This window comes from Coregonus lavaretus (genome assembly GCF_964263955.1).
Source record: "Coregonus lavaretus genome assembly, chromosome: 2".
NCBI classification, from domain to species: Eukaryota; Metazoa; Chordata; class Actinopteri; order Salmoniformes; family Salmonidae; genus Coregonus; species Coregonus lavaretus.
In genome coordinates this window covers 40,104,559-40,131,857 of record NC_139989.1, presented here as the reverse complement: position 1 = coordinate 40,131,857, position 27,299 = coordinate 40,104,559, and the positions used below count along the sequence as shown (strand labels likewise).

The 27,299-nt window shown below is 43.7% G+C and overlaps 1 protein-coding gene across 1 annotated transcript; it reads right to left on the bottom strand.

Annotated features, from left to right (window-relative positions):
• Positions 1-3,685: 3,685 nt before the first annotated feature.
• On the bottom strand, positions 3,686-26,759 carry LOC311144879 (formin-like protein 1). The gene is made up of 25 exons (XM_084181046.1): positions 26,173-26,759; positions 17,853-17,936; positions 17,026-17,112; positions 16,683-16,756; positions 16,227-16,310; positions 15,957-16,100; positions 15,711-15,822; positions 15,547-15,623; positions 15,364-15,457; positions 14,796-14,870; positions 14,579-14,689; positions 14,317-14,466; positions 13,370-13,471; positions 12,708-13,254; positions 7,392-7,516; positions 6,995-7,197; positions 6,555-6,789; positions 6,388-6,456; positions 6,196-6,276; positions 5,838-5,967; positions 5,535-5,698; positions 5,301-5,402; positions 4,584-4,688; positions 4,310-4,406; positions 3,686-4,047 (listed from the first exon to the last, which is right to left on the bottom strand). The coding sequence occupies exons 1-25, from the start codon at positions 26,347-26,349 to the stop codon at positions 3,983-3,985; spliced, it is 3,294 nt and encodes a 1,097-aa protein (XP_084037172.1). The 5' UTR covers positions 26,350-26,759; the 3' UTR covers positions 3,686-3,982.
• Positions 26,760-27,299: the final 540 nt, after the last annotated feature.

Here is a 27,299-nt window from a genome sequence, read left to right as displayed (position 1 = left end):
GTTGTATTGAGTCATAACTATTGACTAGATTGGCCATTTCTTTATTTCATGACTGTAGAACCACTGATCATGAATTAACCCATACCGTTTTGATAATGCAGTCTTTTTGGTAGTATTTGATTTGAATGGTTAAAAGGCACAGAACATTAGAGAGAGAAACAAGAGCACAAATTAATTCTCTTCTGAAAGGGACCAGAGATATGGACCAGCTGGTGGAGCTCCCTTCTGATTATTTACAAGACATGCTGCACAATGAGTTTCATTTTGGCTTGTGTGTATTTTCAATATTTGCTCTAGCTAAAACCCACAATAAGTTTATCTGGACCTCCCCTGACAGAGAAGCTGGCTTAGCCCACAGCTGTTGGTTGTGCAATAGTAAGGTTGCCACTGGAAATGGCTGCTTTTTTCTGTGTGATAGATGTTATGGAGAATAATTTGGTTCATGTAATATAACGAAGGCAGATCCAGGGTATATGAGTGTTCTCCCTTAAAACCGGAGTGCTTACGAAAATATCACCGGCTCCATTCCTCACAGCTGACTTAAGAGCTTGGAAGTGTTATAAGGATAAAACAGACTTTCATCAAAGACATGTCAATGTTTCCCTGCTGTTAATCTTACGCCAGCAACCACTCTGAAGCTCTCTTTCTTCTGTGATGCGTCACCAAGGCAGCCTAGGGGGTTTATGGCCGTGTGTAGTCATACACAGTTCATTCAGTTAATTCTTCAGTTGTTCGGTAGACAAGTGCGTGAAATCGATTCTTCATGGCACTGAGACGAAAACAATTGCTTGTGAAAGGGGCTGGTGTCAAGTGCAAACAGCTTGAGGTGGGAGGATTGTTTTTGGTTTAATAACAAAGGGCTGGGAAGACAGGTTCATCTGGAGGTCACTGTTTGACACCCTTTTGAGTTTAAGAAGGCTATTATTTTTTGCACCTTGCTATCTGGGCTGTCCTTGGGGGGAGATGTGTCTATGAATCAAACCCTTCTTGGAAAAGGTTCCCATTGGGCCTGTATTTCTGATATGGTACTGTATTATATTTGCACAAAATGATCAATGTTGCAATTTCCCCATGAGAGCACAGAGTGGACCTATCTGCATGAACCCTCTGGGTCTTTGGTTTTGTTAGAGACCCACCAAAGACATGTTCTTGTAGGCTTATAGCAGTACAGCTCATGTGCACGTTTGTCTTTGCAGGCGGAGGAACCTTGGTATGATGGCACAAATCAGATCAGTGGCTCCAACAACACATTACTGTAAAGATCAGAACAAAGGGCCACATATTGGCCTACACACACACACAAACACACACACACACACGAGTATGTCAGAATGTGGCCGTGGCATTGCAATAAGCACACCCTCTGTTCTGTCAGCGAGAAAACGGCAAGCTCACGGCACAGCGAGTTAGTCAAGCCTCACGCTGGCTGCACTGTAGCAATGCAGGACTCAAGCCCTGGGTTTTATAAAGTGAAGCCTAATGAAAGAAATTAACTTACTCATGCAGCTCCACACTCAAATCCATAACTCCCAGCGCTGCATTTGCGTCTGGCAGGGTGATGGGGAGGAAGGGAGGGAGGTGTTCACACTTCGCTGCTTTTACACAGGAAAGTCTCTGATGAAACCCCAAGACTACGTGACAATGCTTTTTTGAATCACCGTAACACTAGTGTTATTGGACAGGAGATTTTAATATGGCAGAGTCTTGGAGGGGTTTATTGGTGGTGGGGATGAGGAAAGGCTTGTGGAGAGTGGAGACACTCATAATGAAAGCCCCTGGCAATCAGAGAGATAATTCATGCAAACTTGAAATGAAAAGTAAAATAATTATACATATATAAATATATATCTTCGTTAAGATGTTTGTGTATGATATTAATATAATTGTGAAGAAAGTGTGATATATAGGCCTAGATTAAATTATTATAATGTACAATTTAAATCATCCTCCTTTTTGGATTTATATGAGTAGGCATTTTGTACAGACTTTCCTTTTTAATTATTCAAGAGAGATACTGTATTTCACATCAGCAAATGATTTATTCATAAGCAGAACATTTTTATATTGATTTGAAAATATTTATCTGTGTAGGACAGTTATGTGGAGCTCATTTTTAATTCAGGGATATTTTTATGAACATTTTTTTCAACAGTTGTGTGAGTTTCCTCTTTTGTTGGCCTGCTGGCCTATACTACTGGTATGTTTAGGAAGAGGTTGCCCCTGAGCTGGTCCAGTGCAATGTCTGCTCCGAGGCCTCCACTAGCTAACATTCATTTTTGAGGTAAGGGTAAGAGTTCCTAGACCTGTTCTTAGGGGCGTGCCTGTTCTTTGGAACTTCTGTTGGTTTACTTAGGATGGTATTAAATCATTATGGCCCAAAGTTATTAACAGAGAAGGGACTCAGCATTGAATAAGTCATTTAGGTTTCAGTGACCGCCAAGAGCGCATAACGCGGATAGATATGGAACGTTAGCTTTTTCTTCTTCTTCATCATAATCATTGTCTATTGAGACATGTTTGGTTATGTTTTTAATAAATGAAAGAGACATATGTGTATTGTTTTACCTGGTTTATGTGGTGTGTATAGTACTGTATGAGGTTTTTACATGAATGTGTGGATGTTCCAAAATCTTGGCATCTAGAAGAAAACGAAACAAAATTATATTATAATTATATGTAAATAGACCGAGTAATTCCTGGAAAGTTCAACAAAATATTATGTCCAAAATAATGTTTTAATAATAAAAAGATGATGAATACAAAGGTATATTATAAAACAATGCATGTATATTGTCAAGCAATCGCACGGTGCAGTTGAAAAGTGTTGTCTACATGTTTTCTTAAAAAACAGAGCGAGAAAGAAAAAGAGGTGTACCACTTTAAAGGTTTACAGCGGTAGAGAACCAGACCCTTTTTATTATGGATCTTTCTGTGACACAGGCATGATCAGTGATGCTATGGTGATGATGGCTAAGAGTGAGGAGTGTTCCCAACAATTCAGAACGACCCAGAACGATCCAGAACGCTTCAACGCACCTTCACCAGAAAAACCCACCAATTACGATCTCCCACTTGTAGAGTAGTGTGATATAATGAACAATACAGAAAATAGATCTATATAAATATAAATACCTACTGATACTGGAGATACTCATTTATCAGTGTGGATGCCATGATATTCTGTGAGAAATGTGATTTTTCTTTCTGTGAGAAGACTGGCAGTTGAACCTGCCTCCTTTTGTACATACTTGCTGTGGTTCTGTGTCTAATAAAGTGCAGCTCTCTTGTACAGTCGTGGAGTCTGGGTTTTGCTTTATCGTAGACAATAAGTTAATCTTCTTTCCCTTTTGGGATCAATAAAGTATAATCTCAGTAGGTGGCGGCCCTGCGACATGTCCAGCGGCGGCCCTCAGATGTGTCATTGTAGTATTGTTAACTGGGTATGGAATGGTTTCTCTGTTCATCTTCCCTGGGGCTAGGAGCCTGTTTCATGTACAGACATAATGTGAACACTCTGATATGATTACAGGGCCATTGTCTTTCTAATGGCATGGCTTGGCAGGTCACGGATCCACTCTAGGGTAAGCAAGTAATTGAGTCATGAATTTGGGGTAATACAGTAATGTGAAACTTTTTTTATTTATTTAAAACAATTTACTAATTAAAAGATGAAGAAAACAAAAAATTATAGTTATTTTAAAAAGCTAATTGGATAATGGTTAAAAATGCATAGATGTATTTCTATGTTACACATTTGCTCATGACGTATAGCTTAAACTCTGTGTTCTATTTACAGAGTAAATTCATATTGTTGTTTAAATGTATATTGATAAGTAAAAGGCAACATCATCTCCAGTACTAATGTATGTGTATTGTGTATGTACAGTACAAGTATGTATTTGTGTTCTGTGTATGCATACACTTTGATATTGCGTGTGTACAGTCATCTCAGTGGAGTTGTGGGTCTTGGAGCTGGAGTTGTTCAGGTGTCTTGACGCTGTGCTGGTCTCCGTCCATCTGTTGCTCTGAACGGTGAGTTCCTCAGGTCTGGGACAAAGCACATAGACACAACCACTGAAACTTAGCAAGGGATATCTATCTCAGAATGTACTGGTGAAAAGTGTGGTAACACTTTATGATTTACATACATAAAGCATTCATGTAATTTATAGTGCCTTATAGCCCACTTATAATGTGTTATGACATTGACTATAAGCGTCCTTAACTCTGATGTTTTATAGATCATAAACTATAATGACTTATAAGACTATAGTGCATAATGTATTCTAGCCATAGTGGTTTGTCATACCTGTGATGATGTCCTCCAGGGCCCCATCCTTCACCTGGGGCTTCACCTGCCTCTTCTTCAGCTCCGCTATCAGGTCCATCTTGGGCATCATGGGAGACTGGCAGGGGTCAAAGGGTAAAGCTGACACATTGGCATATATAGTATGGACCACATTAGAATGACCAGTCACTGGTCGAGCAGTCATAGGGGAAGTTTTTTAACTGACTGTATTGAATGTAGAGATTGTGGTGGATTGAGTTGGTATGGGGCATCGGTCTATAGTCTATTGTCATACCTTGTGTCCTGCAGCCTCTTTCTTTCTAGGGGAGGGAGACTCTGCTTGGTTCTCACTGCTCTGGGCCTCCAGTCTCTTCCTCTGTTCATTATCCTGCTCTGCTTGCTGTGTGGGACACAGACACAAAAACAGGTCATTAAAGGTCCAATGCAGCTGTTTTATCTCAATAGCTAATACTTTCTTGGCAACAATTAAGTACCTTACTGTGATTGTTTTCAATTAAAAAGGTAAAAAGAAACTAAAATAACTTCTTAGCAAAATGCTATTTCTCTAGCAAGAATTTTGCTAGGACTGTCTGGAAGTGGTCTGAGTAAGGGGTTTAATTGAAGGAGCCTAATAGGAGGGATGTGTAACCTGAAAACCAGCTGCTATTGGCAGAGAGGAGGGCAAACTTTCTTTGTTATTGGTCTGTTAACTTACCAGGTGGTGCAAAAATCCCACCCAGCCAAACAAGCTGAAATTTCAGCCAGTCTTTTCAAACAGCTCTTACACTAAAAGTTCATTATCATAATTTTCACAATTTCACAGTATTATTCCAACCTCATAGTGTGGAAAATGTATATAAAGCACAAGAAAATCACGTTTTTGACTGCACTGCCTCTTTAACAAACATCATATAAATACAAAATGCACCCACGATAGACACAAGTGAAATATAATGAGCTATTTCATTATCCTTTCCCTCTGTGCAGCCTCATTATGGGGGCACCACCTCACCTTATAGGCCTTCATGAAGCGGACAAACAGAGGGAAAAACATGGAGGGTTGCGTGGTCTTGGGGTTCTCTCCAAAATACTCCACTGCCGAGCCAAACGCCTCCTAGTGGTGGACGTGAGAGAGGAAGAGGAGGAGAGATGAAGCTCACACATCATAAAATAGGTATTGAACATCTTCTGTGGAATTATGTGTGTTGGATGTGTCTATGAAGTTCAAATGTTATGGAACTCCAACCTGAGCGGTCTTGCTGTCTTTGAGTAAAGAGTCCAGTAATTCACTGTTTGTCTTGACAAAATCCTTCAGCACTGTGTTGTCTTCCTGCACCAGGAACTCCTTCTTCGTCACTTCCATTCCCCTCTCCAGAGAGCGGATATCCTGAAGAATACTGTCCAGAGACACTGAAACACACAAACACAGGAGAGAAACAGGGCGTCAGTTATTCGCACTATGAAGGGCTGCATTTTTTAAAGCTGTGTGTAAATGTGTTTGCGCATGCATGTGTGTGCATGCGTGCAAGCATTGATTGCATTCACACACCTAGGCCAGCCTTGTCCACAAAGTGCAGCTCAGTGTGGAAGTTGTTGAGTTCAGGGTATTTCTCCTGGACGATGCTGGAGATGAAGTGTAGTAGTGTCTGGGAGCGGTCTGTAGACTTTGTGTCCAGCAGCTGACAGGACAGAGACAAAGAGAGGGACAGATGGAGTCATCTCTCAAAGACGGACTGGCCTGCCTATCAACATACCATAGCGCCCTCAACAGTCCAAAACCTGGCTTTAGCTAATAGTGACTTATTCATCGTTACAGAGATTAAGCCAGTTAATCTCCATCTTAGTGATGGTTCTATTCATGTTAAATAAGGGAAACAATTTTGCCTCAAGAGCAGAGGGGTACTCACCAGGTCCAGACTCTGCAGGCGGAACCCATAGGCTGCACCCCTCTTACTGCTGTTCATGTAGTTCCCAAAGGCTAGGATGATCTGGAGGGGAGGAGCCAGATACAGAATGTGTTACATAGACAGTGCAGGCCTGTTTAAAGAGGTTCTCTGATTGGAGGTTAGCAGTGATGGACAGGGAAGCCCTCCACTCACCTCTAACATCTTCTTCAGCTTGGCCGAGGACTTAATGGACATGGATGCTGCGATTATAGAGTTCAGTTGCTGTAGGTGAGATTATGAATGACTATAGTATCAGATTCAGAAGAAAGTCATTGTTGTACAGATACAATTTCATTGTATGGCCTGAGCAACTGACTTACCGGCTGCAGACGTTTGACGCTCTCGGGGAAGTTGCCCATGAAGGTGAGGGTGCTGATTCGCTGGGCCAGACGAGGGATCTTCCCAAAGCGCATCATGAAGCGGTCCTCCTCTGACAGTTCATCCAGCGGACGACCCTCCTTCTCATAGTTCTGGAGGAGCTTCAGCTCGTAGTCTGACGGGACAAACCTCTCCAGCAGCTCCAGGAAGTCAAGCCCTAACGACTGCTGGTCATACCTGGAGAGGAGGGAGAGAAGGAGGGAGAGAGAGAGAGAAGAAAGACAATAAGGAAGGGACAAAAGAAGAGTGTTAGGGGTAAGAGTGAAGGTGGGATGAGGAGAAAGAGAATTAAGGGATTAAACAAAACAAAACATAAATGAAATGTGTGAGAAAGATGTTTACTAAGGAAAGGAACAGAATAGTAGAAGATAGAGTTCCATACGTCTCTATAGCTGTGCAGATGTCTGCGGGGCTCCTGCCTCCCTTGCGTAGCGTGATGGCCAGGTTCTTGGCCTTGTTGCCCTCGATCAGGTTGACCTTGCTGGGGGCCTTCTGGGCCACCTTGACCTTCAGAGTGGACAGAGCTGCTGGAGGACCCTGGGCCTTGGTCTTAAACTGCTCCTCAAACGCTTCCATGTTCAGCTCCTGACACAACACACATAGACATGGTTAGACAGGGAGGAAGAGGGAGGGTAAGGAGGGGAGAGAGAGACAAGGGGAGAGAGAGGAGTAGAAAGAGGGTCAGAGGATGAGAGGAGGAGAGGAAAGAGTGGAAAAAGGGGGTCAGAGGGAAGGTGAGAGAGGGGAGCACCAGTATCAGTGTGGAGGTTTGGTCTTACCCCTAAGACCTGCTCATCGTCCAGCTCGTTGAAGACCGTGCCAGTCACCTGGTTGGGCTTCAGTGCCTGCCAGTTGAGCAAAGGCATCCGGAACTTAGTCTGGATGGGCTTCCTGCTTTTACCTCCTAAGAGAAAGAGCGAGAGAAAGAGAGAGTAGGAGAGAGAATCAATCACAGTTGCCAATCGCCAATGCACTCATTTCACCCTTCAGCAAATTGGACGCATACAAATTCATGAGATTGATTGACAATCTGATTAGCATGGAGCTCTCTCCTATTTTACTTCTCACACCCTAATCTCTTTATCTCTCCTCTAGATGAATGGTCTCCCCTCTCATCTTCTAATCTCTGCTGTAGACCGCTACTTACCATTCATATTTATATATACAGTGGGGAGAACAAGTATTTGATACACTGACGATTTTGTAGGTTTTCCTACTTACAAAGCATGTAGAGGTCTGTAATTTTTATCATAGGTACACTTCAACTGTGAGAGACTGAATCTAAATCCAGAAAATCACATTGTATGATTTTTAAGTAATTAATTTGCATTTTATTGCATGACATAAGTATTTGATACATCAGAAAAGCAGAACTTCATATTTGGTACAGAAACCTTTGTTTGCAATTACAGAGATCATACGTTTCCTGTAGGTCTTGACCAGGTTTGCACACACTGCAGCAGGGATTTTGGCCCACTCCTCCATACAGACCTTCTCCAGATCCTTCAGGTTTCGGGGCTGTCGCTGGGCAATGTGGACTTTCAGCTCCCTCCAAAGATTTTCTATTGGGTTCAGGTCTGGAGACTGGCTAGGCCACTCCAGGACCTTGAGATGCTTCTTACGGAGCCACTCCTTAGTTGCCCTGGCTGTGTGTTTCGGGTCGTTGTCATGCTGGAAGACCCAGCCACGACCCATCTTCAATGCTCTTACTGAGGGAAGGAGGTTGTTGGCCAAGATCTCGTGATACATGACCCCATCCATCCTCCCCTCAATACGGTGCAGTTGTCCTGTCCCCTTTGCAGAAAAGCATCCCCAAAGAATGATGTTTCCACCTCCATGCTTCACGGTTGGGATGGTGTTCTTGGGGTTGTACTCATCCTTCTTCTTCCTCCAAACACGGCGAGTGGAGTTTAGACCAAAAAGCTATATTTTTGTCTCATCAGACCACATGACCTTCTCCCATTCCTCCTCTGGATCATCCAGATGGTCATTGGCAAACTTCAGACGGGCCTGGACATGCGCTGGCTTGAGCAGGGGGACCTTGCGTGCGCTGCAGGATTTTAATCCATGACTGCGTAGTGTGTTACTAATGGTTGTCTTTGAGACTGTGGTCCCAGCTCTCTTCAGGTCATTGACCAGGTCCTGCCGTGTAGTTCTGGGCTGATCCCTCACCTTCCTCATGATCATTGATGCCCCACGAGGTGTGATCTTGCATGGAGCCCCAGACCGAGGGTGATTGACCGTCATCTTGAACTTCTTCCATTTTCTAATAATTGCGCCAACAGTTGTTGCCTTCTCACCAAGCTGCTTGCCTATTGTCCTGTAGCCCATCCCAGCCTTGTGCAAGTCTACAATTTTATCCCTGATGTCCTTACACAGCTCTCTGGTCTTGGCCATTGTGGAGAGGTTGGAGTCTGTTTGATTGAGTGTGTGGACAGGTGTCTTTTATACAGGTAACGAGTTCAAACAGGTGTAGTTAATACAGGTAATGAGTGGAGAACAGGAGGGCTTCTTAAAGAAAAACTAACAGGTCTGTGAGAGACAGAATTCTTACTGGTTGGTAGGTGATCAAATACTTATGTCATGCAATAAAATGCAAATGAATTACTTAAAAATCATACAATGTGATTATCTGGATTTTTGTTTTAGATTCCGTCTCTCACAGTTGAAGTGTACCTATGATAAACAATTACAGACCTCTACATGCTTTGTAAGTAGGAAAACCTGAAAAATCGGCAGTGTATCAAATACTTGTTCTCCCCACTGTATATATATATATATACATACACAGCTGTGGAAAAAATTAATAGACCACTGCAAATTTTTCTTAAATCAGCATCTCTACATGTATGACAGCCATTCCATTCCAGTGTCTGTTGAATTCCAACACAGGCACACCTCATTCTACTGAATTAGGTACCGATTAGGTGATCACATGAACCAAATCTTATTTAACGAGGAAAAGTATAAAAACCACTGCTGTGGTCATCACTATCCTCTTGCAATAGGACCAGCTGGATGGCAAAAACAGTGCTAATAGTACCTCAAAAGTAATATTAATCAAAAAATAACTATTGACCATGCCAAAAGAGTTGAAAAGGAAAGTTTTGAGTGAGGAAAAGAAGGGTTCAATTCTGGCTTTACTGGCAGAGGGATACAGTGAGCATCAGGTTGCTTCCATCCTTAAAATTTAAAAGACGGCGGTTCATAAGAACAAGGTCAAGCAGCAGACATTGGGGAAAACAAAGCTACAGACCGGCAGAGGGCGAAAACGACTCTCTACTGACTGGGATGACCGCCAACTCATTCGAATGTCACTCAACAATCGTAGGATGACATCAAGTGACCTACAAAAATAATGACAAACGGCAGCTGGGGTGAAGTGCACGGCGAGGACGGTTCGAAACAGGCTCCTAGGGGCAGGGCTGAAGTCGTGCAAAGCTAGAAAAAAGCCTTTCATCAATGAGAAGCAAAGAAGAGCCAGGCTGAGGTTTGCAAAAGACCGTAAGGATTGGACCGTAGAGGACTGGAGTATGGTCATGTTCTCTGATGAGTCCAATTTTCAGCTTTGCCCAACACCTGGTCGTCTAATGGTTAGACGGAGACCTGGAGAGGCCTACAAGCCACAGTGTCTCACTCCCACTGTGAGATTTGGTGGAGGATCGGTGATGATCTGGGGGTACTTCAGCAAGGCTGGAATCGGGCAGATTTGTCTTTGTGAAGGACGCATGAATCAAGCCACGTACAAGGTTGTCCTGGAAGAAAACTTGCTTCCTTTTGCTCTGACATTGTTCCCCAACTCTGAGGATTGGTTTTTCCAGCAGGACAATGCGCCATGCCACACAGCCAGGTCAATCAAGGTGTGGATGGAGGACCACCAGATCAAGACCCTGTCATGGCCAGCCTAATCTCCAGACCTAAACCCCATTGAAAACTTCTGGAATGTGATCAAGAGCAAGATGGATGGTCACAAGCCATCAAACAAAGCCGAGCTGCTTGAATTTTTGCGCCAGGAGTGATTTCTGAACTCTTCCTAAGTTAAAACATTAGTATTGTGTTGTTTAAAAATGTTTTTCTTTGCATTATTCGAGGTCTGACAACACTGCATCTTTTTTGTTATTTTGACCAGTTGTCATTTTCTGCAAATAAATGCTCTAAATGACAATATTTTAATTTGGAATTTGGGAGAAATGTGGTCAGTAGTTTATAGAATAAAACAAAAATGTAATTTTTACCCAAACACATACCTATAAATAGTAAAACCAGAGAAACTGGTCATTTTGCAGTGGTCTCTTAATTTCTTCCGCAGCTGTATATATATATATATATATACATATATATATATACAGCTGCGGAAGAAATATATATACCACCGGAGGTTGGTGGCACCTTAATTGGGGAGGACGGGCTCTTGGTAATGGCTGGAGAGAAATAGGTGGAATGGTATCAAATACATGAAACACATGGTTTCCATGTGTTTGATGCCATTCCATTCGCTCTGTTCCAGCCACTATTATGAGCCGTCCACCCATCAGCAGCCTCCACTGATATCCTGTACACATGTAACTGCCAGAATTATGGAAACACTTAAGTAAATGAGGGATACAAAGTATATTGAAAGCAGGTGCTTCCACACAGGTGTGGTTCCTGAGTGAATTAACTTCCTATAAAAATGCTGGGCAGGCCATTATGTTGGCTACCATGGCCATGCCCCCATAGGATGACAATACCCCTATCCACAGGGCACGCATGGTCACTGAATGGTTTGATGAGCATGACAATAATGTAAATCATATGCCATGACTTCTCAGTTAACCAGATCCCAAACCAATTGAACACTTATGGGAGATTCTGGAGTGGCTCCTAAAACAGCGTTTTCCACCACCATCAACAAAACACAAAATGATGGAATTTCTCATGGAAGAATGGTTTCACATCCCTCCAATGGAGTTCTAGACAGTTCTAGAATTTATGTCAAAGTGCATTGAAGCGGTTCTGGCTCGTGGTTGCCCACCGCCCTATTAAGACACTTTATGTTGGTGTTTCCTTTATTTTGGCAGTTACAGTGCCTTGCAACAGTATTCATCCCCCTTGGCGTTTTTCCTATTTTGTTGCATTACAACCTGTAATTTAAATGGATTTTTATTTGGATTTCATGTAATGGACAGACAAAATAGTCCAAATTGGTGAAGTGAAATTAAAAACACAACTTGTTTCAAAACATTCTAAGAAATAAATAATGGAAAAGTGGTGCATGCATATGTATTCACCCCTTTTTGGCCATCAAGGAAAATGCTATGTCTGGCGCAAACCCAACACCTCTCATCACCCCGAGAACACCATCCCCACAGTGGAGCTTGGTGGTGGCAGCATCATGCTGTGGGGATGTTTTTCATCGGCAGGGACTGGGAAACTGGTCAGAATTTAAGGAATGATGGATGGCGCTAAATACAGGGAAATCTGTTTCAGTCTTCCAGAGATTTGAGACTGGGACGGAAGTTCACCTTCCAGCAGGACAATGACCCTAAGCATACTGCTAAAGCAACACTCAAGTGGTTTAAGGGGAAACATTTAAATGTCTTGGAATGGCCTAGTCAAAGCCCAAACCTCAATCCAATTGAGAATCTGTGGTATGACTTAAAGATTGCTGTACACCAGCGGAACCCATCCAACTTGAAGGAGCTGGAGCAGTTTTGCCTTGAAGAATGGGCAAAAATCCCAGGAGCAGTTTTGCCTTGAAGAATGGGCAAAAATCCCAGTGGCTAGATGTGCCAAGCTTATAGAGACATACCCCAAGAGACTTGAAGCTGTAATTGCTGCAAAAGTTGGCTCTACAAAGTATTGACTAACTTGAGCGTGCAATAGTTATGCACGCTCAAGTTTGCTGTTTTTTTGTCTTATTTCTTGTTTGTTTCACAATAAAAAATATTTTGCATCTTCAAAGTGGTAGGCATGTTGTGTAAATCAAATGACACAAACCCAGGTTAATTCCAGGTTGTAAGGCAACAAAATAGGAAAAATGCCAAGGGGGTGAATACTTTCGCAAGCCACTGTATCTGTATATCTCTAATGAAAGCAGATAAGAGTCACCTTACCGGCTTGGCTGTCTCCAGAAGGTGGGCCTCCGGGTGGGGGCGGGGGTCCAGCGCCGGGTGGAGGAGGAGGTGGGGGCGGACCTCCCCCGGGGGGAGGGGGCGGAGGAGGGGGAGATGGGCCACCGGAGCCAGGCGGGGGAGGAGGAGGAGGTGGAGGGGGTGGGGGAGTAGGTCCACCAGGCCCAGGAGGAGGAGGGGGTGGGGGAGGAGGAGGAGGGGGGACAGCAGAGATGGCTGAGGAGGGAGTGGCATTGGGGACGTCTGGGCCAGGGGCAGTGGGTCCAGTGGAGCTGAGCAGGGGCTCAGAGGCTGGGGCGGGGACGTACTCAATGATGGTGACAGGCACCACCTGGAGGTCTAGGGCCCCAGAGGGGGTGCGTCCCAGGCGGATCAGCCCTCGGTCCTGCAGCTCCTGCACCTTGAGTTCCAGCTCAGAGGAGGGTTGGCTTAGACGCTCTCTGTCCCGCTCCCTCTCCTGGCTTATCTCCCTCTCCCTCTCTCTCTGCTGCAGAGAACTGACCTGGGAACAGGAGTCCCGCAGGTTCCCCTGTCAGTCGCACACACAAAGGCAAGGAAAAGTTATCATCACACAATCACACACATACCTTTCTGTCTGATACACTATATTGTAAACAGTCCTCAGTTAACTGTACAGTGCAGACCTTGAGCAGCTCTGTCTCCTTGGTGGCTTGGAGGAGCTGTTTCTCTAGTTCAGCCATCCTCTCTGCAGACTGGCTCTCAATCTCCTCTAGCCTGGCACTCAGCTACAAAAGCACAACACAACATGACAGAACACAACACATGACATAACACGACACAACATGACACAGCACAACACATGACACAACACAACACGACACAACACGACAGAACACAACCAGATACAACACGACACAGCACAACACAACACGACAGAACACAACACATGACACAACACATGACACGACACAGCACAACACATGACACAACACATGACACAGCACAACACATGACACAACACAACACAACACAACACATTACACAACACGACACAACAGAACACGACACAGCACAACACAACACATGACACAACACATGACACGACACAGCACAGCACATGACACAACACATGACACAGCACAACACATGACACAACACGACACAGCACAACACGACACAACACAACACATGACACAACACAACACATGACACAACACAACAGAACACGACACAGCACAACACAACACATGACACAACACATGACACAACACATGACACGACACAGCACAGCACATGACACAACACATGACACAGCACAACACATGACACAGCACAACACATGACACAGCACAACACGACACAACACAACACGACACAGCACAACATGACACAACACATGACAAAACACAACATGACACAACACAACACATGACACAACACATGACACAACACGACACAGCACAACACAACACGACACAACACATGACAAAACACAACACAACATGACACAACACAACACAACATGACACAACACATAATTTGGAGGTCACAGACAGAGTCATAGAATAATTGCTGGCATTGTTTGGATTTGAATGAATCAGACTGTGTGTGTACAGTATGTATGACTGACCTGTGTGTTATGCTCCTGCAGTTCGTCCACATGCTCCAGCACCCCACCCCTGTTCTCTGCATCCTCCAGCAGAGCCCCCACATCAAACACGTTGTCCAAGTAGGCCTGAATCTGAACCTGCAGCTTCTCACTCTCTGTCAGCTTCAGAGTCTGACACACACACACACATTATCATCGTTATCATGGCGGTTTCATTTCAGTTTTAAGGAGTTGGTTTTGTGGTTGTGACCGTTCGATTTTCCACAATGAGATGAGAGCTTACCTCTAAGTACTGGTCCAGTCCATGGTGAGTGAACTCATATTGCAGATGAACACGGAAGTTCATATTCTCCACCGAATGCACCACAATGTTAATGAACTGCATACAGGCCACCTGAAGAGAGGGATCATCATATTTGATCTTTAACCTTTCAGAACTACATTGTGAGCAATGTCAACACATCAGCCAGTAGATTTAAAGCCGTTTTGTGTCCACGTACCATGAAGTCAATGTTGCTGTCATCGTTGCTAAAGTACTCCATCAGTTTCTCAAAGCGGTTCTTCTCTCCGCTCACCTGAGTGAAAAGACATGGGACAGACGTTCCTTGTTTCAGTAACACAGTCATGCACTTCAACAGATGTCCACAAGAGGGTGTATGTTTTATTACTTTGTACAGTGTGTGTTTGCATTCATAGAAAGCTGATTAAATACTTCCACTTCTGCTTTAAACATTTCTAACATTAAATCTAGTATTAGTCGTGATGGTCACCGATATGGAAAGTCTATATCGATGTCAGTTGAATTTTTCCAGATTACATTCAGTTTGGTGAGTAATGGTTACGCACTCACAACATGATGTCTTTGTGTGAGTGTGTGTTTTAGAGTTCTAAGTGTGCTTGGTGTGACTAAGACAGGGTGTGGCATGTATCAGTTATGAGATGAGTTTGAAGAGAAAAGTCTTGGCCCCGAGAACACACAAATGAGTAGGCAAAGGTGAGATGACATACAGTACATATTGGTCAAGTAAAATCTGTTCTAGTGTGGCTAAGTTTGGTCAATCCCGTCACCTCCTTGAAGTTGTCGAAGGCAGCGAGAATGATGTCATGACCGCCCCTCACAAGACACACAGCAGCCAACAGCTCCAACACCAGGGCTTTGGTTCTGTAGAGACCAGGAATATAATACCACATCAAACACACACACTTCATACACATGCACAAGCATGCTCACACACACACAGGTGTTCATACCTGGGGTTCCTGTTGTTGAGACTGAGAGTGATCTCGTTGACACAGCGTGGGTGTGTCATCACTTGATTGAAGCCCGACTGAAAAAGTGATAATCAGCTCTATAATTTCACTATTTCAAACTCCATATCACGGTCATGCACACACACCGCACAACACACACACACCTGGTAGTTCATGATGGCACGCAGACACATGATGCACACATGGACGTCGTCCCTATGACTGGTCAATTGAGAGCTCTTCTGAGTTCTCCTACTCTGGGCCAGAGAGGTTATCCTGCAAATGAGATATTGAGAGGATGGAAGAGATGGTGGTCACTTTGCAGTGGAATATTTTTGGTGAGATTTATCCTGTGGTCTGTAAGGCTTGCTTAGTGAGACTCTGGTCTCATAACGGCTGATGGTTCTTACCGTACGGTTAGGGCGCGGGCTGCTCTGGTCATGCCATGTGTAGGGGAGCTTCCTGCACTCTTATTCAGGTCCTCCATGGACCTCTCCGCTGGCTTCCCTCTCTCTGACAGTGTTCCCCCATTCTCAGCACCCTCCAGGTCAAACCTATAGATACATTCCCAAATACACAAACATATAGTCACATATAGATAATGAAGCATTAATCTATGTCTCATTGATACAGTACGGGATTCTGTTAAGACTGAATGGGAGGCTGCAAGGGATACTCACGAAGCGTCACACTGGGCGTAGGACAGGTAGTCCACCAATACATCCAAACCCTGGTTCTCCTCATTCAGAAACTCCTGGGCCCAGCTATATAGAGAGAAAGAGAATTACAACCCGATACTACTTTAAGGACAGTTGAGTCAGTCGTACTGACTGATTAGATACCTGTGGGACCAGTCCTGGTCAAACCTAACATAGCAGGCGTAAAAGAAACGCCTGAAACTAGATCCCCTACATACTGGTCTTGACGAGAAGAAGAAAATAAACTGTCGGGGGAGGTTCTCTTCTGCATTGTTCAACCAATCCAGTAAATGTGGAGGAGGAGTTAAGATGGAGAGTCGCCTTGTTAACGTCCAAAAGCGGAAGTCGCGTCACAGGCTCTCTTTCCATTTCCCCAGAAAACCAGAACATCCGGTTGTTCGGGACACGGCAGAGGCTAATCCTGGTCCAGTCACTCACCCAATATGATTGGTGCGGAGGGAGATCTCCAGCTCTCTCAGTACCTGGGTGGACTCCAGGACCCGCCTCTTGAACTGAAATAGGCCAAAACCATACAGAGAAGCTCTATGAATGAAGGAAACTCACAAACCTTTATATCAGTAGTTATGCTAATGAGACTGGCCTTATATTACTCGCTTAGTGGCTTTGTCATAAAATGCAAGGATGTACTACTACTGTAGATGTAATATTGTTATCCCATTGTTCCAAAACACACATATTTAGTTCTTGAAATCCCTGGCTACGGTGAGAATGACAAGAAGCTCTATGAACGTGAGCGGGAAGGGAGGTACTGTACACCCACCCTGCGGGTCACTCCTCCTTGGTCCTGGTAGAAGCTCTTGATCTTGGTCAGATAGGTAGAGGGGGGGTTCTTCACCTGGAACCGCTCCTGACCACACAGAACGGAGGGAGGAAGGAGAAGGGAATGAGGGGAGGAGGGTGAGTGAGAAGAAAAAGAACATAGTCAAACACAACAAGCACCATAAACCACTCTGTTACCATGCCAACCTGCTGAGGGCAAGTGTGCTTACCACAGGAACCCATCAGAGTTGTAGTGTTGTGGTAGAAACAGACTCTATGACATTTTGCACTCTGACCTACATTACATATTGGCAACTGAACACCAGCAACACACATTTATTTTTCTTCACAGTTATTTCCGTATGCTGTGTTTTTATAACACTTCATCTCAGATACAATCATGGGTTACACTTTATTTTAACGGTCCATAATAAACCATTTATAAGACATTTACAAAAATATGACACACCATTTATGGTTATGGCTAGGTTAGGTTAGGTAAGGGTTATGGTTAAATAGTGCTCGCTTTAGATTAGGGACTGAAAAATCCTTTACTTATGATTATTCATAAATGTGGGAGTAATGATTAATACATTGTGTTGCTGGTGTTCAGTTGCCAATATGTAATGTAGGTCAGAGTGCAAAATGTCATAGAGTCTGTTTCTACCACAACACTACAACTCTGATGGGTTCCTGTGGTAAGCACACTTGCCCTCAGCAGGTTGGCATGGTAACAGAGTGGTTACCCAATCATGTAGAACTGTGTATGTACTAGTGCATGAACCAATCACCCCATGTAAGGTGCCCAACAAGATGTAATGTTCTTACCTGATCACAGATCAGCTCCCACTTCTTGTCATTGTCGTACTGACTCAACAGCTTCAGCTTGTCTGGAGGCAGGTTCATATAGCTCTGAGAATAGAATAAGGTGCACTTCAAAAACCTACCTCAATAATGACATTAAACCGTTATTGTGATTACAACTGGGGTCTTTGGGGATCTTGTATATTAAATTAACTCTGACTGGTCTACAACGGCATGTTACTCAATAGACTTAAATTAAGCAGTGCCTGCATAATAATATAATCTTAAATAAAATATTTCACTACCAAACAGCCAACACTCTTGTGCACATTTTCATAACGCTTCCGGTTCGTGCCATGCTGTTCAAATGTGATCAAAAACCACAGATGTCCCCACCAGAGGTATTAGTGAATGTTATCGTCATCCTACACCACCGAGATGACTCACTGTTTACATATATTACTGGTAACTAATGGAAACCATCTATGAGCATGTATCAGGTCTAGTCATGAGCATTTTCTAACACATACAGATAATGCTCCTCCATTCATCATTGAGCATAGCTTGCCTATACAGTAGTCCTTTAGCCGTGGTCTGTTTGAGTGAGTTGCTGCTTAGATTCAAGTGGATTTAACCTGATTGATTCAATAGTTATTTGTCTCTATGACAGGTGAGCCATGTGGCCCTTTCTACAAGAACATATGGTGTGTATACAGTACCAGTCAAAAGTTTGGACACACCTATTTTCACTATGTTCTACATTGTAGAATAATAGTGAAGACATCAAAACTATGAAATAACACATATTGTCACGATCGTCATGGAGAGACCAAGGCGCAGCGTTGCGGGTGAACATATTATATTTATTAAATGATCACACGATCAAAACAACAAACGAAAAACGTGACGTCTATGGTTAAACACACACCAACACGAACAAGAAACCACAAACACAACGTGAAAGACAGACAGTTAAATATGGCTCCCAATCAGAGACACCCAGCTGACACTCGTTGCCTCTGATTGGGAGTCACTCAGACCAACATAGAAAAATCAAACATAGAATTACACACCCTGGCTCAACATAACATTGTCCCCAGAGCCAGGGCGTGACAGTACCCCCCCCTAAAGGCGCGGACTCCGACCGCGCCAACTAAATCCCACAGGGGAGGGACCGGGTGGGCACTCCGCCTAGGCGGCGGATCCGGCTCCGGACATGAACCAGACACGGGTTGTGCTGGACTGACGACGCGCACCTCTGGCTTGGTGCTTGGAGCAGGGACAGGCCGGACTGGGCTGACGAAGCACACCACTGACTTGGTGCGGGGAGCAGGAACGGGCCGAGCCGGGCTGACGAAGCGCACCACTGACTTGGTGCGGGGAGCAGGAATGGGCCGGACCGGGCTGACGAAGCGCACCCCTGACTTGGTGCGGGGAGCAGGAATGGGCCGGACCGGGCTGACGACGTGCACCACTGACTTGGTGCGGGGAGCAGGAATGGGCCGGACCGGGCTGACGACGCGCACCACTGACTTGGTGCAGGGAGCAGGAATGGGCCGGACCGGGCTGACGACGCGCACCACTGACTTGGTGCGGGGAGCAGGAATGGGCCGGACCGGGCTGACGACGCGCACCACTGACTTGGTGCGGGGAGCAGGAATGGGCCGCGCCGGGCTGACGAAACGCACCACTGACTTGGTGGGAGTGGCAGGAACAGGCCGGACCGTACTGGGAACACACACCAGTACCTCTCGCCGTGCCTCTACAACCTCCTTCCCCCTGGTGACCAGTGACTCCCGTAACCTGGCGGCCTCCTCTGCCAACCCGCTGGACCGCTCTATCGCGGCCTCCTGCTGCCCCGACGTCGTGAGCCCCCCCAAAAAAAAATTCTGGGGGTATCTCCTCCCCGTGGGCCAGGCCTCCATCGTTCTCGCCCAACTCTCGCTCCTCTGTCTCCAACTCTCGCCATTCAGCTCCTCAATGGGCTTGACCCAGTCGAAGCTCCTCCTCAACTGGTCCCAAGTCCACCCTCTCTGCTCCTCACTAGGCTTGACCCAGTCGAGGCTGCCACGGAGATCTGCCAGCGATGGCTCCTGGACACGCTGCTTGGTCTGGTTTAGGTGGTTTCTTCTGTCACGATCGTCATGGAGAGACCAAGGCGCAGCGTTGCGGGTGAACATATTATATTTATTAAATGATCACACGATCAAAACAACAAATGAAAAACGTGACGTCTATGGTTAAACACACACCAACACGAACAAGAAACCACAAACACAACGTGAAAGACAGACAGTTAAATATGGCTCCCAATCAGAGACACCCAGCTGACACTCGTTGCCTCTGATTGGGAGTCACTCAGACCAACATAGACAAATCAAACATAGAATTACACACCCTGGCTCAACATAACATTGTCCCCAGAGCCAGGGTGTGACACATATGGAATCATCTAGTAACCAAAAAAGTGTTAAACAAATCAAAATATATTTTATATTTGAGATTCTTCAAAGTAGCCACCTTTGCCTTGATGACAGCTTTGCACACTCTTGGCATTCTCTCAACCAGCTTCATGAGGTAGTCACCTGGAATGCATTTCAATTAACAGGTGTGCCTTGTTAAAAGTGAATTTGTGGAATTTCTTTACCTAATAGGGCTATCTTCTGTATACTACCCCTACCTTGTCACAACACAACTGATTGGCTCAAACGCATTAAGAAGGAAAGAAATTCCACAAATTAAGTTTTAACAAGGCACACCTGTTAATTGAAATGCATTCCAGGTGACTACCTCGTGAAGCTGGTTGAGAGAATGCCAAGAGTGTGCAAAGCTGTCATCAAGGCAAAGGTGGCTACTTTGAAGAATCTCAAATATAAAATATATTTTGATTTGTTTAACACTTTTTTGGTTACTACATGATTCCATATGTGTTATTTCATAGTTTTGATGTCTTCACTATTATTCTACAATGTAGAAAATAGTAAAAATAAAGAACAACGCTGAAATGAGTAGGTGTGTTCAAACTTTTGACTGGTACTGTATATCACAAGAAGCTGATTCAACTCTGTCATGACTATTGATTAACATGGTGTGAAATACAATATATATTAAGCATCATTCTCATGTGACACACATATTAACACCATAGATGTTGCCGGCCAAACTAACAGCTAGTGAAAGTTATTTATTTAAGGCATTTTAGATGAGTGATGTTTTAGTCGAGGCAGTCTAAGGCCTACTAAGAAGGGTGTGGACTGTGGTTAGATATACGGAATTTAATGTTCTCAAGCAACAGTTTGTGGTTTCCTCTATACACGTTAACAAACCCCTGAGGATGACGTGTGCCCCAGTAAGTGTGGCTTTGCTGGGGACATAGCTATAGTGTTTGGGTGGGGTACAGTATGGGAGTGACCGATGGTGGATTTTGAGGGACAAAGACTAGCAACAGAAAACTAAATGTACACAATATGTATGTGAATATGCGCTGTACATACAGACATGAGGTTACTCATACACACATATACCCACATACACACTCAGAAAGACATACAGTGCCTTCGGAAAGTACTTTTCCACACTTTGTTTTTAAATAATCGTCAGCAATCTACAGACAATACCACATAATTTGTGCAAATGTATTAAAAATATAAAACATAAATACCTTATTTACATAAGTATTCAGACCCTTTACTATGAGACTCGAAATTGAGCTCAGGCGCATCCTGTTTCCATTGATCATCCTTGAGATGTTTCTACAACATGATTGGAGTCCACCTGTGGTAAATTCAATTGATTGGACATGATTTGGAAAGGCACACACCTGTCTATATAAGGTCCCACAGTTGATAGTGCATGTCAGAGCAAAAACCAAGCCATGAGGTCGAAGGAATTGGCCGTAGAGCTCCGGGACATGATTGTGTCGAGGAACAGATCTGGGGAAGGGTACCAAAAAATGTCTGCAGTATTGAAGGTCCCCAAGAACACAGTGGCCTCCATCATTCTTAAATGGAAGAAGTTTGGAACCACCAAAACTCTTCCTAGAGCTGTCCGCCCGGCCAAACTGAGCAATCGGGGGAGAAGGGCCTTGGTCAGGGAGGTGACTAAGAACCCGATGGTCACTCTGACAGAAGAGTTTATGGTAGAGTGGCCAGACAGAAGCCACTCCTCAATAAAAGGCACATGACAGCCCGCTTGGAGTTTGCCAAAAGGCACCTAAAGACTCTCAGACCATGAGAAACAAGATTCTCTGATCTGATGAAACCAAGATTGAACTCTTTGGCCTGAATGCCAAGCGTCACGTCTGGAGGAAACCTGGCACCATCAATACGGTGAAGCATGGACTTGAACCTGATCGAACATCTCTGGAGAGACCTGAAAATAGGTGTGCAGCGATGCTCCCCATCCAACCTGACAGAGCTTGAGAGGATCTGCTGAGAAGAATGGGAGAAACTTCCCAAATACAGGTATGCCAAGCTTGTAGCGTCATCCCAAGAAGACTCGATGCTGTAATCGCTGCCAAAGGTGCTTCAACAAAGTACTGAGTAAAGGGTCTGAATACTTATGTAAATGTGATAATTAATTTGTAATAAATTAGCAAATTTGCTTTGTCATTATGGGGTATTATGTGTAGATTGATGAGGGGGGAAAAAACAATGTTATCAATTTTAGAATAAGGCTGTAATGTAACAAAATGTGGAAAAGGTCAAGGGGTCTGAATACTTTCCGAAGGCACTGTATACTCTTATGTGCGCATGGGTTGTACACATGAACGCAAGCATGCACACACACACGCAAGCATGCATGCACACACACACGCACACACCTACATTTTGGGGTATGGGTCGTTCCATTTGATTTCAAAAACGTTTTGACCTCATCCCTTTTGATTTGAACTAAACGTCCCATACAAATTTTCCTATGGTAGAAGTGGACAGAAAGGGATTTTTTTGGACCTGAATGAAAAAACATTTAGGAGATAGAGGTGCTCAAATTTAACCATTTTGAATATCCTCACCCTACCATGAGACATCCATGTCTTTATCACTGGAAAATATAAACGGTTGAGTTCGAGATCACTTAAAAGCTTAAAAAGGTTTTCAAACTATTTTATAATTTCTTGAGAAATTGTTTTTTAAATCAGAATAGTCCTTTTTTTTACCTTTGACATAAATTATCTACACTGAACAAAAATATCAAACGCAATATGCAACAATTTCAAAGATTTTACTGAGTTACAATTCATCAAAGAAAATCAGTCAATTGAAATAAATTCATTAGGCCCTAATCTATGGATTTCACATTACTGGGTAGGGGCGCAGCCATGGGCCAGGTCCAATCAGAATGAGTTTTTCCCCACAAAAAGGCATTATTACAGACAGAAATACTCCTCAGCACCTCCCCTCCCCCTCCTCAGAGGATCCGCAGGTGAAGAAGCCGGATGTGGAGGGTGGAGGTCCTGGGCGTGGTCTGCAGTTGTGAGGCAGGTTGGATGCACTGCCAAATTCTGTAAAACGACGTTGGAGGCGGCTTATGGTCGAGAAATTAACATTACATTCTCTGGCAACAGCTCTCTTGGACATTCCTGCAGTCAGCATGCCAATTGCACACTCCCTCAAAACCTGAGACATCTGTGGCATTGTGTTGTGTGACAAAACTGCACATTTTAGAGTGGCCTTTTGTTGTCCCCAGCACAAGGTGCACCTGTGTAATGATCATGCTGTTTAATCAGCTTCTTGATATGCCACACCTGTCAGGTGGATGGATTATCTTGGCAAAGTAGAAATGCTCACTAACAGGGATGTAAATACATTTGTGCACAAAATTTGAGAGAAATAAGCTTTTTGTGCGTATTTCTGGGATCTTTTATTTCAGCTCATGAAAAATGGAACCAACACTTTGCATGTTGCGTTTATATTTTTGTTCAGTATAAAAATGCTTAAACTCTGATTTTTTTTCATTTTCGCATATGTTGTATCTTAGACCCTATTTTACATAATCTGAGGTGTTTGTGTTGTGCCCGCCATCGGTTGAGACACAGTATACTCTTGAATACGTTTATGTTCACTCATAAAAATACAAATAAATCAAGAAACTATAAAATAGTTGTTTGTAAGCTTTTAAATGATTTCAAACGCAACTGTTTATCTTTTCCAGTGATGAAGATATGGATGTCTCATGGTAGGGTGGGGTATGCAAAATGGGTCAACTTTGAGCTCTTCCATCTCCTAAATGTTTTGGCACTCAGGTCCAAAAAGTTACTTTCTGACCACTTCTAACATGGGCAAATATGTATATAAAGTGTAGTTGAACTCAAAGGGGGTGCGGTCAAAAGTGATTGAAATCAAATGGAACGACCCGTATCTCAATTTAGAGACCCTATATGGGTATCACAGTATGAGTCATAATACCCATAAAACCTATCAGTCAAACAAGGAAATGGTTCCAATTGTTTCCCACAATTCATTTTTCCCATAGGGGATTTTATAAACAATTAAAATAAGGGATGTGTTTCGTATAGGCTTACCCTGGCGTGACATTTTGTAAATCTCTCTAGGACAAGGTGACTTATATCAATATATTTGCCTGTATTTAACCCCCCCCCCCAAAAAAATTTTAAAATAATAATAATAATGCAAATTAGCTGCTAATGTGGCTATCATACAGAACTACAAATGCCATGATGATCTGGATGAAACCGCCGAAACGAGGCAAAGGTAAGAATCTCTGGATTAACTATCTAATGTTAGCTACATTTTAAAATTAATAAATTGGCTACATTTCTTTAAATTGACAATTCGGTGAATGGTCTCATGCAAGTTTTAAATTGACACAATACCTGTTAGCAAAGGTGTCCGCTAGAGATGACATGCAGGAGCTTGCAGAGATTTGTAGTCTTGCATGATGTCTACTTTGATGCTAATTAGCATTTTCTAATCTGAGAGTAAATAGAGCTGAATATATTGATAAAAGTCACCTTGTCCGAGAAAGATTTAGATGGTTATCAAAACGTCACGCCAAGGTAAGCCTACACAAAACACAGCCCTTATTTTAAGTGTTTCTAAAATTAATGGTGGAAAAATGATTGGAACCATTTTGCTGTTTGACCGCTAGGTTTTATGGGTATTATGACACTTCCACTGTGGGGCTCTATTTAGAACCTGAGGGGAAGTCCTGTTCTCAGTTTCAACATGTTGTTCCATTCTTACTGTCACCCTGAGCCCAGACTCTCTTCTTAAAAAATAAACATTATTGCTTTGACCTAATATCTGCTCTCACACATTGCCACATACCTAAACATATCTGCTTGTGTGAGTGCTATAAGTGCCGTATTATGTCTGTTTGAAATCTAGACTAGCGAAGGTAGCATTCACTGTTGAAAGAAAGAGGAAGTCAAGTCATGCTCTGATAGAGCAGGCCGGTAGAGAGGACAGTGGGCATGAAATGGCGTAGGCTAATTAAGGGTATTTACCACACACATATTAGCTAATAGTTATCACACTACATAGACAGCCCACATGCATCAGACCTAAAAGTCAAAGAAGGTGAAGGTGTATGCATGGAAAGATAGTTTTACTGTCATGTTGTCACGTCTTTCGTGTGTCTCCATATCTAGTGCCTAATAGGTTTGGCATCACATTTATTAGATGTTTATCTAAATGTGCGATTCACACTGCTTGCGCTACTCATGATTGACTAATATTTTCTATAGATAAGGCCTTGTTCCCCTGAGATGTCCTGCTTCTTTTGTTAAAAAAAACCCATTCTTCTAGTATTGGATTGATCGCATTATGTTGTCCTACATAGCTGTTAACTGATGGGAAATGACATGTTGAAATATTAGAGAAACATTTGCCTTCCTGTCTTAGTCTTGTGGTCTCATTCATTCAAAATATATTGCCCAATCCAGCACCTTGCCTTCATGGTGTCTCCAGTTCCTCTAAGAGTGCAGACTGCAGTCGAAGGTCTATGAGATCATTTGAACACAGGCTGAGCAGAGAGGCCGATTTCAAAATATCTAAAAGAGGACGTGAGCTTTTGGATGGGATTGAGGCCAACAAAATGTCAACTCTCTTTACTAACATGACTGGCTGCAGTGAGAGAGACTGCATTGTTTTTTAACATTAACCAGAATTACCTTGACTGAATTCAAATGTAAAACTGAATGTATTTTCTCTCAGACATTTGGCACCCAGCATATTTAAGTGAGTGATTTTACCTGTTACTTTAGATATCAGTGCAATACATACAGTAGGTGTGTGATGCAACTAAATTCCTGTGTGATGTGCCTGTATTTCTGTGTGTTGATATGCATGATGTGTGTCTCCCCTCCTGTCCTGCCACTCACCAGAACCACACTGAAGCGCTCCTCCAGCTCCTCCTCTGGGGGCACGGGCAGCTTGGGGGGAGCAGGCTGCTTCTTCTGCAGGGTCGGGGTGGGGACACTCAGGCCCGTTCCTGACCCCACAGAGTGCTTGGCCTCCCGGCCATCTGCCTGCTCTATTCCCCCCGCCGCATTCCCCATCACCAACCTGAACAGGTAATCCAGGGGAAAGGTTAAAAAAACACTATATTTTAACTGTTAGTGCTAGTAGGCCTAATTCCAAAACAGACTGAAACTCCAACTCCGATGTCTGCGCGCACTGAAAAAAAGTAGCTAGTTACTTCCAGTGTAGGGCAGAGAACGTAAATAAAAACAGGTCTTTGAGTCCTTGGCACTTCAACGTCTCTGTGAGATTAGGCAGGTGGCTCGAACAGCCACTGGCCTACTGCAATTGTCTTGGTCCTGAGGTGAGGATGTTTGATGGAGCAACATCTTTCCTCCTCATCCCGTATCTCTTCCACTCTCCTCACTCTCTGCTGGATAACAGGTGTTGAAGCAATATGTTGTTTTTACTATTAACTGCTTAAAGCTCCTACAGTGAGCTCAGCACAGACAGGCAGGGCAGGGGTGTTACAGGAAGGAGAGGGGAGTTTGACACAGTCGTCGCAGCAGAGGCAGAAACCGCATAACCAGAAAAAGCAGAAGAGTAACTTCCTGCTGTGTGTGAGAGAAACACAACTACAAGGGGGTGGAATAAGGTAGAGTAGGGTGGAGAGACGAGACTGAGGTAGAAGCAGAGAGGGAGGAAAGTGATTGGATGTGGTTGGAGAAAATAGACAAGAGAGTAAAGGGGGTGGGAAAAATAAGGGATAAAGGAAGACTACATAAGTGTAGTGGGCCTATAGTCATATGAGCTATGAAGAGTCATGTAAGTTATGAAGAGTCATATGAGCTATGAAGTATCTACACGTATCTTGCCTCGTGGATGGTGGGTGCATGGGGTGGATTAAGTAAGGTGTTTTTATCATAACTTTCTTGACTTTCCATTGTTAGGAAACCACTACTAGAACATAGCTTGTGGAAGTGTGAGTGCAGTTGCGTTTTACCCAGTGTACTCTCAAAGAACACTCCAAGAGCGCTACCCTGTGTCA